Here is a 16805-nt window from a genome sequence, read left to right on the forward strand (position 1 = left end):
CTTGTCAGACGTTACGTCGCGATGTCTGCGGCTCCTCAGTGTTGGCTGCTTTGTGCGAGGGGGAAACGACGCGGAGATGTTCGGGCGGACCAGAGAGCCCAGGTAACCTTAAATCTCCATCCTCCTCCTGCCTTCACGGAGCTGTGCGGGTGTCTGTGTTGAGATAGAGAAGCCGTAGGAAGAAAGTGGGTTAATATTTAGCGCGTTTGGCACGGTAACAATGCGGAAATGCTAACATTTACAGCCGGATTTTTACTGCAAATCAGTGAGTTTAAGCTAGCGAGGCTTTCATTATCTGTGGTTATTGTGGAGGGTTGTTCCCACAATAAGCACAGCATCTTACAGCTCTGTTCATACACATGAAAGTGTTGAATCTGGGTCATACCACAGCCTCCAACGGCTGCCATGTCCGCCGGTCTCCTATTGTAATACAAATGTTTTAAACCCATTCATCCCTTGGTCTCCCAGCTGCCGCCATGTAGATAACAAAGATGCTGGTCACTGCTTTCAACATTAACTTCTTTTTTATAAAGTATATAAACATATTGGTTGTTTTTTTTCAATGTGTCTTCATGTATGTGTAATTAACACCCATTCTGTGTGATTTCTGATTTTTATAGAAACACATGAACAAGTGCATTTGAGAAGCCAAGAGGAAGCGAGCCATGCAGAGTGCAAGCCAGTCCAACAGTGGTCCAAACACCGTGACCACAGCAACCACAGAGAAACCACTGGACACTGAGACTGAAGCTCAGCCAGGACAAAGTGAACCAGATGCACAAAAAGAGGAGAATAAGTCAGCTGCTCCTGCTGAGACTCGAACACCAATCGCACCACAAGAAAATGGGACACGGGCAGAAGCACCTGCAAGTATGACAGTCACACAAGCAGTGGAGGATGAGCCTGCTGTTGAGTCACTGACTGAGTCCTCTGATAACACCGCAGGGGAGGAGCTGGACTCGGCTTCAAAGCCCAATGCCCCCACAGAACCGGTACCTGATACAAATACAAATTCTGGGTGTGATGGGCAAAAGGCGAAGAAACAGGACAAAGGTGTACGTGATGGTAGGAAATATGTTCCCTCCAAGAAGGCGATGGTGGATCCTTTGAAGATGGATATGTCCAAACCGCTGGTTATGCCTCTGACATGTGAGTATTTCACATTGTTATACCTCTCTGAACAGGGCTGGATCTTAAAAGACCCGTTTGATGTTTGATTATTAATTTGAGTTTAGGACTACACACTTCCTAGTATGAAAATGCATTTTAATGTAACATTTCCTAATTGAGAGATTCAGATTATTTCTCAGATCCCAGTCTCCGATGTGATAGTAAGTGAGCATGTTGGTCAGACAGCGTGAGAAACACAGCATAAGAAATCTGCTGTGATTTACTACAGTAGTTTGATAATTACTGTAGCATGTTGATACTTGTTGTTTTAGGTTAAATACACAATGCTCTTTAGTGAATAATATATATATATCGTAGGTAATTAACTGTGCATAAACATTATTGTCTAATTCATTTTTTACAGTGTTCTTTTACAAAATAAGAACTTCTAAAAAATACTTCCAATTATCATGACATACAGTATCAAGTTTGATTAAACATGTAAAGTAAATACATTTCTTGTATTCATTAGCAACCAAACAAAACACTGGAAGTTAGCTAGAAAGCTAGAGAAGAAGCTTGACAAGTATTTTGGTTGGGTCCATATATCTTCCCATGTTATGTTATGTTTTTCACAGATATGTTTGCACATATGTGTTTCTCCACCAGAGAAGAATATCCTGTGATATACACTGATTGGTCTCTTTATTAGGGTACACTTGTACAATCCAGTGTGATCCAAAACTCTGCTATAAATTCTACTTTTACAAAGCTTATAATGTTAAACTTTCTTTGACTGAATGTCATAATTGTACTTTATGTTTATTATTGAGGTTTTAGTGGGTGCTATTGTTGTGCAGGAGTGCATTATATTGAAAAGTGTTTATAACATTTTGACCATATCATGCATGTAAATGTGGTAGCCAAAATATTAGAAACACCTCTCAGTATAATCCAGTTTAACACTATTGCAAATTATAACCTAGTAAACATGATACTTAAATGACATGACAGTGTCAACAAAAAATTATAAGCTTTGTAAAAGTAGGGTTGTTGCTTTGGATTACATTGGAAGTGTTCTAATGAAGTGGTCAGTCGATGTATCATTATTATATTCATATTGAACATAACACTTATATATCTTCCCACTTTGATATCCCAAATGCACAAATTACATTAATGACGTGCTTTCCAAATTTGACATCCCGTGTGTGACAGTTCATAAACAGCATGATCTTGTTGGCAAGCAGAAAACGTTGGGTCTCCTTTTATTGTTTGTGTGGTTACTATATGATGGTACCCTTCTGTTTCTTAAGCTGACATATTTACCCTCCAGTCTTTATGCAAGCCTTTATAATTTTTATGAATGTGTCTCTATTCTAAGAGTATGTTACATGTAAATGTTATTCCCCTCCTGCCATGTTTCCTTTCAGCATCTCAGCTCTCCCTGCAGTGCATCGAGTGTCACATAATCTTCAGTGATCACAAGAGTAAAGAGCGTCATCTGAAGTTGAGCCACCCAGCAGAATATGAACAATGCATACTGAGGAATGCTCTTTTCGCCTGCTACGTTTGTGACCGCCACTTCACAAACTCCACAGAGCTCATGGCCCATCAGAAAGCCCACATAGAGAAGAAACCCTTCAAGTGCCCAATCTGCGGCCATGCCTTCAACAAGTCATCAGAGCTCACCCTTCATAAAAAAATACATTTTGGCCTGGATGGTTATGCCTGCACTGACTGTGGTAAACCTTGCAAAACCATGACATTGCTGAAGTATCACCGCCGCACACACACTGGAGAGAGACCGTATGTTTGCAAGGAGTGTGGAAAGAGGTTCACCATGTCCAAAGCTCTGCAGAAACATATGGTGTCACACTTGCCAGAGGGAGCTGAAGGAGATGGGGGAGATACCCCAACTAAAGCACAACTGAAGAACGATGATGGTAAGAAACATGTTCCATGTTACAGATGTCTCATAATTTTACGCATTAAAATGGTAACATAGCCTACTTTTTAGCTAAAAGCAGCGTAGGTCAGTCAGTCCACCACTTTGTTATTCAATGGATTTCCATGAGAGTTTGTAAAGACATTCATATTTCCCAAAGGATGAATCCTAATGACTTTGAGCCCCTGAAATTTCCTTTAGCGCCACAATAAGGTTCACATTTGTGGAGGGAAATGTCTGGATGCATTGCCATAAAATCTAATCCAGACATTCATGTTCCCCACGGGATGAATGATGCTGTTGATCCCTTAATTTGTCATGACGCCCCATCATCAGATCAAAATTTTAATTTGTCTATCTCATTGGTTTATAACTAATTGATAATCACTACTTTTAAAAAATAATAACATTCCTGTCATTCTCAGCTGGACTTGTGATCATGTTAACACACTGATCAAACACAGAATCTCTCTCTCTCTCTCTGTGGAGCATACGTGATTATCAGTAGAAGGATAGAGTAGAGAGGATTGTCCATTAGTTAATTGATCATTAATGTCACCTTGACATTAATGATCCACCTCTCTCTGGTGGATAAAAGGTATGCTAAAATGGGTAGCCAAATATACTTTGGATGCTCTTAATATATCTGGGCGGCATGCGCAAGTAAATTTTATGTGTGGGAATCACTGTATTATCAGTTATTATATTGTTATCAGGCACACCAGACATACTGTTATCAAATAATTGCATCCCCAAAACTGATAAAATTCTAGAAAATAAATTGTTTTTCAGGTTGCTGGAAAAGAATCACAACTTTTTTTTCTTTTATCTTTAGGTCCTTCTACAAAGTATCCTTGTTCTGTATGCAAGGCCACTTTCAAGAGTACCAAGACACGCCTACATCACATGAAAACTAAGCACAATGTGTTGCCTGCTGCAGCCAGTAATGCTCTCCCTGCTGGGCAGCAAGTGAAACAAAGTACACCCATCATAACTCCAATATCTATTTGCCAATCAGCACTACTACAAGTGGAGCCCAATGGACCTCTGCAAAAAGTTGATGCTAATATTGATACAGAGCAGATTCGCAGACTTATTGAATCTTTGGGAAATGTACAGAAAGTGAACCAAGTTGTCATATTGGGGCAGGTGCCACCTCATGCCCCACCACTCGAAGTACAGCAGATATCACAATTGGCAGAACCAATGAATTTAAATCTCAATCCACCACAAATAGATTTCATGGGACTGAAACAGACAGAATCCAGGACACTTGTATTGGACCCTTCAAACAACCCATGTGATTCAATGGAACACACAATTATACTGGAACCTATAACACCAGATGGACAGTTAGAAAACCCCTCTTTCGCAGAACTAGGTACCCACATAGCAGCAGGTGAAAATGTAGAGCTAACACTTGTTTCGACTGAACAAACAGAGAGACCTGAAGGAGAGGTAATGCATCAGATCCTCCAACAACCCGATATTAGTGCAATTCAGTCTGATCCTATTGATCAAATGGTTTGTCAGAACGAGGAAGTTGTCCTGAAAGAAGACCTTGAGCAAACAGTTATATTAGAACTTACCCCTGCCTTGATACCAACCATGGAGCTGGAACAATCCCAAATTATACCTGAGAATGAAATCCCATCCTCCTCTCTGGTACCAACCACTGAACTAGAGAAGACTCCTGATCACACTGTAATAAATGATCAGACCAGCCTGTCAGCCCCACCACTTTTGCATACAGTTGAGTTGGAGCTTACACCCTTACAAAGAGAACAACAGGACCTTCCTCCTTGCCCTTTTGTTCCACCAGACACACTTACACAAGCGTCAAGTGAATCTGAAACTAATCCTAAAGAACAGGATGATTTACAGATGCAAACAGTAAGTCTAGATCAGGTTCACCCTGTGATGGATAAAGCCGCACCACAAGAGACACAGGAAAAGACTAATCAAGTACCATTTGAACAAGAGCCATCTGAGAAATTGCTGTTAGATAGCAAGGATGGTGAGGAGCAGGTGGGGAACCTGTCTGAAGTAGAGGTCCCATCCACTAAAGAAGAGGTTCCATCACAATTAGAGACAAAGCAGGTGCCACAGATCTCAGAGTTACCCGTAAATGTAATGTCAGCTCAAGAACTAGTTAAAGTGCGGAAAAGAAAACCAGCCAGAGCATTTATTTTTCAAGGATATATGCAAGAACTGGTCGGATCCATACACAGGGATGATTTACAAATTGATGCCCCACCTGCTAAACGCCAAAGAAGAAAAAAGTCACATCTTGTTGTTAAATTTGGTCCACAAAGCAAAGACAAGAAAAACAAGAAACAGAAGAAGCCATCACGACAGTGTCAGTCAGTGCAGGAAGATGTGATGAGAGGTAAAACACCACCAACAAATCTCTCAGAAAAGAAAATACCATCACAGAAGAAGGGAAGAAAAGGGAAAAGAGACAAGAAAGCAGGACAATTGGTATCTACAACTGAAATAAAATCACCTGCACCAACCCAGGGCCCACAGGAGCAACAAATTAAAGAAGATACAAGAAAAAATAAAATGAAGAAGCAAAAAGAAGTGGCAACAGAGGTTGTTCCACATATAATTGAGCAAAAAAATGTAGGCTCGGCTGTATTTAAAAAGAAAAAACAAGCAAAAATAATGCAAAATGATCTGCCCAAGAATGCAAAGGATGGGAAGCAAAAGAAAAACCTGGCAAGAGAGGAAAAAGAAAAAACAAGCACAGCTTTAACAGACATACCTGGCCCGCACATAACGCAAGATGCTCTACTTCTACTGAAAGGTCATAAACAGCCCCAGCTGAAAGTTTACAAGTTAGACACTTCAAAGGCAGCAGGCAAGACACAGGAAGCTTCACACCATGAGTCGCAAACAATGCCCCAACAGAGTAAAGACAACAGATGCAAACTTCCGACAAGTGAGTCTACAAATAATCTCACAGCAGAAGGAAAGAAAAAAGGAGGGAGACCCAAAAAGAACCAGAAAGCGATTTCTTTGTTGTCTTCGCTACAGGTTTCCCATAACCCACCTGAGACAGTGCCCACCAAGCCAAAGACCACCAGGAAACGTAAAGCCTCCTCAAAAGTGGAGACTGAAGGAGTGATAACTTCTTCTCATTCCAAGCGTGCCTTAGAGTGTAAGGACTGTGGGGAGAGATTCAGTGAAGTCTCGTCCCTTCAGAAGCACAAGGCGATGGTGCATATTGTAGAGAGTCCCGGTCTTACTTACACCAATGGGAACATTTTTGAAGGCGTCTCAGGGTTGGATCTTTACCAGCCTCCAAAACGGCATGAGAAGGTTGGTGTGATGAATGCTGCTACAGACTGGGACACTGAGCCTGAGATGGGAGAAATTGCATTAGAAGACAGAGACCGAAGTGTCTCTTTTCCAGCTTTGATTCCATCCCCCTCTTTACCTATTCCTCCTTTGGATATTGAACTGAGTGAAGATAAAGGTGGAAGTAAAACAGTAGCAGATGATCAATCTCATACCTTGTCAGAAGTACACTCACCATCAGATCAAATGAAAAACGGTACGACCCATCCAAATTTCACATCTGTATCATTAAATACCAGTAATCAGACAAAGAGTTTGGAGACACGAGAGCATTTGACATCAGATGAGGACAAACAAAAAGATGGTATGCGGAAGAATACTAGTTCCAAATCTGAAGTCCAAGTTACCACGGATGAAGACATTAAGGAGGATTTACTACTTGAGGTAGATTTAGTCACTGTTGGAGATCAAAATGAGAGAGATGAACCAACTTCTCATGAAGACACTGTTTCACAAAGTGAATCAGATGAAACCGGTAATACTGAAGGTGGAAGCACTGGGCAAGTTGGTAATGAAACAACTGAAAAAAGTCTAACTTCACAGACTGTGTCATGCTCCACTCATCAAGTGGAAATCAAAGAAGAAGAGGAAGAAATCTTAGTTCAGAAGAAAAAAGGAGTGAAAGGAGCTGTTACGAGAAATGCTACAAGGAGTAAAAGAAGAGGAACAGGCCGTCTAAGAAGTGACGTGATATCAAAGAGAGTTTTAGGTGGAAATACTGTCAGAGAAAAAGAATCAGAGAAAGAACAAGAAGAATGTCAGGTAGTGTACGAACAACGTCCTATCCTCTCTGATTCAGAAATTAACGATGAAGGTGAAACCAGTACAAAAACTTGTAATCCAGAGACCATTCCTGAATTGAATGGGGCCAACAAAGCGACTGCCCCTATACCATCTTTGTCTTCCATGCCCACTACATTAGAGGAATCTCCTGAAGACCAAGTCGTGTTTGAGCTGGAGTCGGTTACCACAAGTGTTGAGGAGGTAATGAATGAAAGAGGACTACAAGGACAAGAGGAACACAACAGGGACCAGTCTCCAGGCATCATACTTGAGAAGTTCCTCACATCTAGACAGAGAGCGACTGCTGACAAGGAAGTGTGCCTGATGACAGTGAGGAACAATCAAATACAGGTAAGATGCTGATTGTATTAATCAATACAATACATATACATATATACAATACATTAACAACAAACAATTAATTTAACATTGAAAACTTGTATTTGTTTTTTTACTCCAGGGTATGGACAGCAGTGCTGAGAATGAAGTACAAAACATTGGGAGCAAGGAGATCAAGGTTGAAGAGAATATCTCAGATCCACTACTGGCACCAGCCACCTGTCAAAATAGACAGAATGCAACTGTGCAGTCACAGCACCATCGTGATATAAGGACTGTTCTAGTGAAGGAGGAGATCAGATTTGTGCTAAATGAGGTTCAGGACACACAGGGCAGCAGACACATACGATGGAATGTGGAGCCAGTCAACATCGAAAACAGCTCCAGTCCATGTAAGTGTTAGACCACACTGTAGGTACATTTTGAAATAGTAGTTCAGCATTTTAAGGAAATATGATAATTTGCTTTATTTAGCCAGGAGGCGATTAGCTTAACTTAGGTTTACAGGGCGCTCCAGACGTCCTTCTCTGCCAGCAACACATTCAAGCTCGTTCTGGGTGATCCTGAGACATTCCCAGGCTCGATGGGCTATATTGTCCCTCCAGTGGGTTCTCAGTCTGCCCCGGGGTGTTCTCCCAGTTGGACATGCCCAGAACACCTCCAAAGGGAGGCGCCCAGGATGCATCCTTACCAGATGCCCAAACCACCTTTACACGCTCAAATAGGAATGTGAAAATGCCAGTTTTACCCCCCCCCCCCAAACTGGCATTTTCACATTCCTGCTGTCACAGTGAAGTTGTCAGGTAAAAAGAAAACAAGCTGATACATGTAACACAACAGAACTCCTTTTGGAAACCACTACTTAATTGTTTTTACTGTGTTTCATTACTGAGCTTTGGATGTGTTGGTTGGTAAGCTACACAAATCACTTCCTAGCTGGCTTTAAAAAGGCAATGATTAAATAAGCCTTATGGTGGCTGCACTGACAGTCTGTAAGCCTTTGAGAGCTTAATCTTTTCAGAAATTGATGTTTTGGTTTTTTTTGCTTTCAGTAATGGAGAGTGGAGACTGCCGAGTCACGCCCGAGTTCAACACCAACCAGTGTATCTTCTATCCAGTGAAGGAGGAGGAGAGGGAGGTTCTACTGGGAGCTGCTCAGATCAACAATGGGAATTTAACTACAGGGACATCCAGTGATACCTTGCAAATAGGACATCAGGCAACAGATACTAATTTAAGTAAGTTGTTGTTATTTCCTGTGATATTGTTCTGTTATGAAAGATTACAGGAAGTCATCTATTTTAATGTTAAATCTGTCAGCAGTAGATGAAAGCAGCCATTCTGCACCAGACTACCAGGAAATGAGAGTGAGGGGGCTGTTGTCAGAACCTGGGATCAGGGACTTTCCAGACGAACAAGGTTTGTTTTCTATTTTTAAATGACCAGTACTTGTAGCTACTGTGATTAACATCCTTTATATATTCGTTTAAAAAGGTCATCATACTTTAATAACTCATCTGTATATAATCATTTATCTTTCAGCTCAGGAAGATTCTGATTGGCAGCATATGCCAGACCTCGGAGACTTTCTGCTCCAGAGCTCTGATGAAGAGGATGTTGGTGGTTTTGAATTATCCGATCCTCAGGTTGACTCGGAAGCAGAAGTAATGGCCTATTTCTCCAAGAACCAAACAAATCGTGCACAGCAGCCAGATGGAATGTCAGTACAATACATGTCTCAGTGATTTTTGGTCTTCAAACCTTCTCATAACACTGCTAGAAACATGTTTTATTAGCTTTATTGTGCTCATGATCTTTTTTTCTTTTACTCCCTAAGTTTGTCAACTTCAACGAGCCAGCTCCAAACACCAAGAGCAGAAAATAGGAAGAGAGAGCCTATTGATTACTTCTCCAAGTATTTTGGTTGGGACACCTGGGTGGAGATTGCCAGTTGCACACATAAATTGTCCAACATGCCCAACCCTGTCACAGCCAGAGAGGTTGCACAATTTATTGGGATCCACATTGCAATGGGAACTTTAAGGGTTTGTACTCCATCATGATACTTTTACTGATTATTTTTTTTGTTCTGTTGGTTAGACGTAAGACCACTCAAAGTTTATTTGGTCTTTTGTTTATTTTTCAGTTTCCCAGTCCGAGGCTCTACTGGGAGGATTTGACTAAGGTGCCCTTGATTGCTGAAGCCATGCCGCTTTCCCGTTTCCTTGAGCTGTCTCGCATGTTGAAGCTTGCCTCTCCTGCAAAGGATCCACTCAACAGTAATGTTCATGAAGGAAGAAGTGGTAGTGACTTTCCAAATGTACAGAAAGGTATATATCTCTCAAGCAGTCAAGGTGAAGTTTCTCAGCATTGTGACAGGGAGAGGCAAGGGAACACACCAAATGACCTGACCAGTTCAAAAACACAGAGTGATCCCCTGTGGAAGGCTCAACCATTATTGTGCCGATTCAAAGCAGCGTGCCAGTCGCTGAAACGAGACCGTGATTATGCAGTTGACCAGTACCCACTTCCTCTGACTGGGATAACACACAATAAGAAACTGTCTCTCCACTGTACCACATTAATTGGATTTGATGGTTTGCTCTTACACGTGGATCTTAAATTGGGTCTGTCCAGCAAAGAAGATGCTGTTGAAAAAATGGTCCCCAAAGGCAGCATGGTGTTTCTTTGCAAACAGGAACTGTCCACCCCTGCTATGCTGGAACGTCTGTTAGTTGCCGGAGTTCATGGAGCAGGCAGGGTTGGAGGAGCCCGAGGACAGATCGGAGATGAGTTTGTAAGCTCCGATGGGAAGCTGATGTTGCGCAGATCACACTGTGGCTTCATACTTTCCACTGCTGGAAATGGCCAGAGGAACATGGCTTCACTCATTGACAACTTTGAGAAGGCCCAGGTGTCGGCTCAACTCAACAGAGATCTGCTAAAGCTTTACTCTATCCCTCTCACTGCCTCTGCACCAACCTGCTGGCCTCAAGCGGTGCTTTGGTACCTAACAGATCTGGCTTTGGTCAACTCCTGGCTCCTATACAGACAGGATCACACAGCAGCGTCTGCACCTTTGACTCTCATGGCTTTTAGATTGGAGGTATCCAAGGCTTTGATCCTCTCCAGTGGCTCCGATACCCAGGACTCAGTTCCCCCTCAACCTCCCATGGAGAAGGCTCATGCATCAAATGAAAACCCTAATCCCAGCCTGGTAGAAGAAAGCCCTATGCCAGATGCAGCCACACGTTATGATGGTTCAGGCCACTGGCCTGAGCAGCTTGCAGAGGGAGAAGGAGGCAGGTGTCGTTTTGGGGACTGTCAGAGAACATCTCGAGTGTTATGCCTTAAGTGCTGTGTCTTTCTTTGTATCTCACGCAACCACAACTGCTTTTTAAACTTCCATAATCAAGAGGGTTTGGGAAAAGAGTAGTGTCAACTACAGACTTTACACTCTGTCAACATTTTGCATTCTGGTTTAGAATGTAACTGTGTTTTTGGTGTTTGTCGACCCAGCTAATCAAAAAATAGAAGCATCTCCTTGTGTCCTTACAACTTTTCCATGATGCCTTTTACCTGGCAGTGTCATTGTTTTGCAGGACTATTGTGCTTTAATAATTGTAGTTTAAAAAACAAATGCTTTGTGATGTGGCTTATAACGTCATTCATTGTAAAAAAGAAAGAAAAAGTGTACAGAAGAATTTGTCTTCAGAAGAATATGTAAAAAGTACTCATAGCCATACATTTTGTGATGGACAAGATGCAGAAAAGGTGATTTTTTTACATTGCATTTCCCATGATGTTTTTTACTATTTATTTAACCTGACCTCATTTACATTCTATGATGAATTTGTTTTTGCCTGTAGGAATTTGAACATTATTTATTTGAATTTGAGAAAACCATAAAAGACAGATGAAATAAATACATGCATCGTTGTTTTTTTTTTTTGAAGACTGAACAGATGTTTGCACAATACAGTTTGACACCAGACATTGTGACATACAGTATTGAATATATATTTGTATATACAGTATATGTATATACATATATATGTGTGTGTGTGTTTGTGTCTATTGTACAAAAGATTATGAGAAAATAGGAATATAAATGCATACTGCAATACAGAGGTATGTTTTAATATAGGGTTATGAGCTAACACACTGGTTCTCAAACTCACTGGTGGTACATAAACTCCCTTAAGTGGGATCCTTGAAATAGTGTGTATACATCATGATTAGTTACGAGCTGAAATGTGATGTGGAGATAGTAAGTGGAAGTAAAACGAATGGTTCGAAAACACTGCAATCATGACTCTAAATGGGAACTGCAGACCGGGAAAATATACATTTTCTACTCAAGTAGCTCTGGATCTTGAACTGGTCTTGTTCAGGACTCAACAACAGTCAATAATAATAAAAAAAGTTCTATTAATAAGCCTAATAAACTTTCCTCCTGCATGAACCATCTGTAGCTGAAGAGTGTTGGACATCTGTTTTACTGGTGGTACTTGGAGAGCCAAATATGTTAGTAGTATACAGCGTAAAAAGTTTGAGAATTGAGTTTAAAAATGAAATAAAATAATTGAATACATAATAAACCATTTGCAACGTTTCGAATAAAATCAAACAGTTTAAAACAGTTCAAATCTGATATGAAATAGTAAGCACAGATTAAAAATGAATGGTTCAAAAAACTGCAATTGTGGCTCTAAACTAATATTAGAAACATTAGGAAATATTAGGAATTAGGGTCAAAAGAATCCCTTTAATGCCAAATTAACTGTTCTGTTCAGGACTGTTCAACAACAGTCAACAATAATCTTCTTTTTGAATGTTGAATATAAGTTAGAAATATTATGTGTGGGTACATAATGTAATAAGGGTGATTTAATCCTAATAAAGGAGTGCTGTATGTATGTGAGTGGGACGTAAACAAAGTAATTAGAGTACAGTGAATGAAAATAAGTACTTTTCACTAAGTTGTTTTGGGTCACGTGACAGAGCTCGACCATAGATTCAAACTAAATAGAAAAGTAGCTAAGTTCAAATCCATGTTCACGAAGGTATATCTGTCCTAATGTATGTTTAAGCAGATTTCATGAGTTAATACAGTTTATGAAACGGCGTGGTTACATTCTGAGACATATTATTTTATAATAACATTATTACACAGTAGAGCTGTCTTAAGTCACGGCTCGTGTTTGGTTTCTATTAAAGATTCGTGTTTGTTTCCCGCACTTTTAACACAAAGCGCTGCTCTCTGACAGCACGGCTGATCTGCGTTTGATATTTCCATGTTTTGTTTTTGTTAATTTGAACATTATCAATCACAGACTGCTATCGAACAGTCCCCCCGGCAGCCATCTTAGTTGTACCGACGGCTTCATCACCACCAGACGCCAGGAAGTGTCCGATCTACCCGCTGCACTTCTCTGGGGTCAACTCTCTCAGTCAAACTACCTTCAAAGAAGCGGGTAGAGGTAACGTTCACGTCTGCTCACTCTTATATTCACTCTTTACACTGCTCACTATCTGCAAGGATATTGACGCACGGCGTATCGATGCACAGCAGATGCACGGAGGCGCCAAACATTGAGTTTAAACTTGGTGTGTGAAAGTCTCTTTGAATGGCAGCCAGTGTTGTTAGCGCTAACTGCTGCTAGCAGGCGAGCTAACTCCCGTTAGCCCCGCTCGGTAGCGCTGCTACTTTATGATTGGCGTTAGCTGCGAGCACAGGCATTAAAATAAATGCCTTTTTTTACTTTAGACAGCTCCAGCTGATCGACTGGATCCATTAAGGCGTTTTAATTAAATCAACTTGAAGGCTAGCTGCCCGTATGCTTGCACGGAGCTAGTTAGCTTAGCTTAGCCTAGCGGCCTTAAAAAGGCACGTAGCGTTAGCCGAGATGAAACTTGAGTGAGGAAACTGCTCTAATACTCAAACAACCCCGTAGGCTGTGTGTGTGTGTGTGTTGTGTTTGTTTCACACGTCAGCCTAACCAGCGTGGGGAATTATTTTCACGGTGTCATCTGTTGAGTTCACCGTATTTAACGACATCTGTGGGGGGTTATAGCAGTGTTGTTTTCCCGCTGTCAACCAGATCTGCTGCTCCGCTGGGTTTGTAACCTTGCTCTGTTTCTTTTGTTTTAATGCAGAAAAAAACGTTGTCGTGAGTGCCAGTAATAAACCTTCCAGTACACCAGGATGGACTCTGGGATTTTGAACATAGAGGAGATAGTGATGGGACGGGGATTGCCTGATCCACCTCCAGAAGCTCCCCCTGAAAAGCCAGCAGAGCCGTACAAACCCATCACTTTGAACGGACCTCCTGCACCCCCTGTTCAGCCCTGTAAGTGTGGATCGCAACTTTTTAAAAAAGATGAACTTTGTAACTTTGCATGATCTCTCTCTCTAATCTCCTCCTGCCTCCCTCCTCTTTCCAGACCAGCATGAAAATCTGCAGTGTTTCCAGTGCTTCATCACGTTCTGCAGTGCCAAAGCCAAGGAGAGGCATATGAAGAAGAGCCACCGGGAAGAGTACAAGCAACAGCTTCAGCAGGTACTGTACGCTCATTCAGTTCACCAGAAGTTCATGTCAATCACCAATATTGTGTAGGGCAAATTACCCATATATACTCTTAGATAGATAGAGTTTCCCATTTACAATGTACAAAGTACTGAAATGATGAATCAGGTTCATTGTAAAATAGTAAATTGTTAGTTAATGCAAAAAGAAAAAAGTGATGGTGAAGAGCCAAAGGGCATCCTCTTGATAGAGATTGTCGTTATTTTGTGTAATTGAAATTTTATAAAATATATATTGAACTAGATGCTACACGTTTGATAAATTTTCCCTGTGTTGGTTGTCGTTGTCAGATAAAGTCAATGTGATTTTCCAAGTATTTCTTGTTTGTAAATTGTTTTAATTTCCTCTTTTTTCCCCCCATGTGTTTCCAGGGAAACACACTGTTCACGTGCTATGTGTGTGACCGCACGTTTCTGTCATCTGAGGAACTGACACAGCACCAGCCAACACACAGCAAGGATGACAAGCCCTTCAAATGTGTTCACTGCAAGGAGAGCTTTAAAACGTTCTCTGAAGTGAGTATAATGTTCGCGCTAACACCACGATGCCAGAATTTTTAATATAGCACATTGTATACTAATTGTACTGTTCCTTCTCAGCTCACGTCCCATCGAAGACAGGTGTGTCCAGAGAAACAGTTGGTATGTAAAGATTGCAATGAAACCTTCCGGAGTGCTGGACTGCTGCGTACTCATCGCCTGACCCAGCATCCCCGCCCAGACGTAGAGACTGCAGAACAACCTGAGGACCCTGCGAAAACCCACCGCTGTAAGAAGTGTGGTCAAGGCTTTGAAGCAGAATCCGAGCTTCTAGCACACCAGGAGAAGTACCCCGAAGGTCAGCAATGCAACGGCAATGCTTCAGCCATCAAGAAACGTGGACGCCCTTCGAAAACCGAAGAACCGGCGGCGCCTGCTGAGAAAAAGGGAAAGCGGAAAAAGAAGGATGAGGCAGAAGCTTCCGAGGAGGCGGAGAAGGCCAGCAGCACGTCAGAGTCGGCGGCACCTCCAGCAGAGGAAAAGGGAAAAGCTGGTGGAGCAAAGCGTGGTCGTCCTTCTAAAGCAGCAGCAACAGCAGCAAAGACAGAAACGGAAGATAAGACGAGTCCTGAGGATGATGCTCCAGGAAAGGAGAAGAAACCTAAAGCAGACGTCGCTTCGTCCCGTCAGCACCCCTGTCCTGAATGTGACCTCACATTCCCCGGCTTGATTCAACTCCGTCTTCACAAGAAGGAGAAACACACCCCTCGGAAGGCCCATCCCTGCGAAGAATGTGAAGAGAGCTTCGCCCGTCAAGAGCAGCTGGACGCCCACATGTCACGGGCTCACGCTGTGGGCCGCTTTGCCTGTGCAACCTGCGGGAAAAGCTTTGGCCGAGAGCGCACCTTGAAAGCTCACGAGAAAAGCCACCCGGAGGAAAAGCCTGAAAACCCAAGTGCAAAGAGATAATTGAGACATTGCAGAAAGTGTATGGTTTTTGAAGATTTTAGTCAGGAAATGTCTTTTTTTTTTTTCTTCTTTTTAACATTGGAGATGTGATGCTCCAGGTGGCTTCAGATGAGTTTGGAATGGTTTTGAGAATGACCTTTTTAGCAGGTTTTGGATTTAAAAGATAAGTTTTGATTATGAGCTGTTGAAATTTTTTGGACAAACAGACACATCTCTTAAATTGACTAACCAAATGTTGTAAAATCCATCTATTACCTTTGTCACAAAACATAGTTTATTTGTACAAACATAAACTGTTTTGATTAACTTTTTAAATGATTTGTTTCAGTTTTTTTAAGCTTGAAATGCGTGTGGTGTGAATTTATTACTGTCTTGAATTGTTCAACTCACTTTGTGGAAAAATGTTTTTTTATGCCCTTTTTTTTTTCCTCTTTATTTTAATTTTTTTCAAAACAGATTACGTAAGTACATATTTTGAAGCATATTAGATGCCTAGTAGAGATACTATGTTTGAATGTTTAGACAGTTTGTCAAAAGAAATGTGTAATGTACAGCTTCTGGTTCATATTTTTGCATTTTTTACACTTAATATTTTGATTATGTTCCTTTCTAAATTAAGTCTCATTGAGGAAGAATTTTAAAATAACACGATTTAAGTTCTGCTAAAAATGTATTTTGGTTAAATACTCCAGATTCAATGTGGAGTGTTTGGCATGTGGTCAGAAATGATCCACTATAATCCTGATTTGTCTTATCATAAAATTTACTCCTTTTTATTATAATTTTTTTTTTTTGCCTATTAGAATAATATTTCATGTCTTAGACATTTCTTAAATGGAACTCGTGGCTCTTTAATGCCTTAGAGTCCCATAAGGAACTGTGTATATCATGTGTTATTCACTGATTGGATTGTTTCTCTCCCCACTGCAATGTGTCTGGACACTGCAAAAATGTAATAAAAGATGCTGTCCCGAGGGAGGCTGCTGATAAAACAAACTGCCTTTTTGTTTCTGTTCTCACTTCTAAAGCAGGAACCTGAAACATGGTTTTGTGTTTTGTGTGACGAATCCCTGATTTGTATTCTTAGAATGGGACATACACTGGATATGACCAGAATATAATATTAGAGCCTCGTCTAATAGTTTTAATAAGATAACCCTTTTCTGCCTAGCAACAATTATGTTATATACAATAAACAATAATTGGAAAAAGCTGGATGAGAAT

At 41.1% G+C, this 16805-nt stretch overlaps 2 protein-coding genes across 4 annotated transcripts; both read left to right on the forward strand.

The window, feature by feature from the left end:
• Positions 1 to 11427, forward strand: znf576.1 (zinc finger protein 576, tandem duplicate 1). 2 transcript variants are annotated; one of them, XM_010755162.3, is made up of 10 exons: positions 1 to 102; positions 621 to 1149; positions 2544 to 3056; positions 3894 to 7555; positions 7665 to 7935; positions 8596 to 8781; positions 8864 to 8962; positions 9086 to 9263; positions 9381 to 9588; positions 9690 to 11427. In XM_010755162.3, the coding sequence occupies exons 2-10, from the start codon at positions 666 to 668 to the stop codon at positions 10977 to 10979; spliced, it is 6891 nt and encodes a 2296-aa protein (XP_010753464.3). In that variant the 5' UTR covers positions 1 to 102; positions 621 to 665; the 3' UTR covers positions 10980 to 11427. The 2 variants fall into 2 exon arrangements, with proteins under 2 accessions (XP_010753464.3, XP_019131650.2); XM_019276105.2 differs by having other exon boundaries at positions 8867 to 8962; positions 9690 to 11426.
• Positions 11428 to 12881: 1454 nt separating this feature from the next.
• znf576.2 (zinc finger protein 576, tandem duplicate 2) lies at positions 12882 to 16573 on the forward strand. Of its 2 annotated transcripts, none has more exons than XM_010754451.3 (5): positions 12882 to 13026; positions 13703 to 13896; positions 13991 to 14106; positions 14505 to 14648; positions 14733 to 16573. In XM_010754451.3, the coding sequence occupies exons 2-5, from the start codon at positions 13752 to 13754 to the stop codon at positions 15579 to 15581; spliced, it is 1254 nt and encodes a 417-aa protein (XP_010752753.1). In that variant the 5' UTR covers positions 12882 to 13026; positions 13703 to 13751; the 3' UTR covers positions 15582 to 16573. The 2 variants fall into 2 exon arrangements, with proteins under 2 accessions (XP_010752753.1, XP_010752760.1); XM_010754458.3 differs by having other exon boundaries at positions 13016 to 13153.
• The last annotated feature ends 232 nt before the right edge of the window (positions 16574 to 16805 follow it).

The sequence above is a fragment of the Larimichthys crocea genome, chromosome XIII (assembly GCF_000972845.2).
Source record: "Larimichthys crocea isolate SSNF chromosome XIII, L_crocea_2.0, whole genome shotgun sequence".
In the NCBI taxonomy this organism is placed as follows: domain Eukaryota; kingdom Metazoa; phylum Chordata; class Actinopteri; family Sciaenidae; genus Larimichthys; species Larimichthys crocea.

Excerpts from the sequence above, each read along its gene's own strand:
- znf576.2 (XM_010754451.3), top strand. The coding sequence starts at position 13,752 with ATGGACTCTGGGATTTTGAACATAGAGGAGATAGTGATGGGACGGGGA. Across the intron at positions 13,897-13,990 it reads TGCACCCCCTGTTCAGCCCT|ACCAGCATGAAAATCTGCAG; the intron begins GTAAGTGTGGAT and ends TCCTCTTTCCAG. Across the intron at positions 14,649-14,732 it reads GCTTTAAAACGTTCTCTGAA|CTCACGTCCCATCGAAGACA; the intron begins GTGAGTATAATG and ends GTTCCTTCTCAG.
- znf576.1 (XM_010755162.3), top strand. The coding sequence starts at position 666 with ATGCAGAGTGCAAGCCAGTCCAACAGTGGTCCAAACACCGTGACCACA. Across the intron at positions 3,057-3,893 it reads ACAACTGAAGAACGATGATG|GTCCTTCTACAAAGTATCCT; the intron begins GTAAGAAACATG and ends TTTTATCTTTAG. Across the intron at positions 8,782-8,863 it reads GGCAACAGATACTAATTTAA|CAGTAGATGAAAGCAGCCAT; the intron begins GTAAGTTGTTGT and ends TAAATCTGTCAG.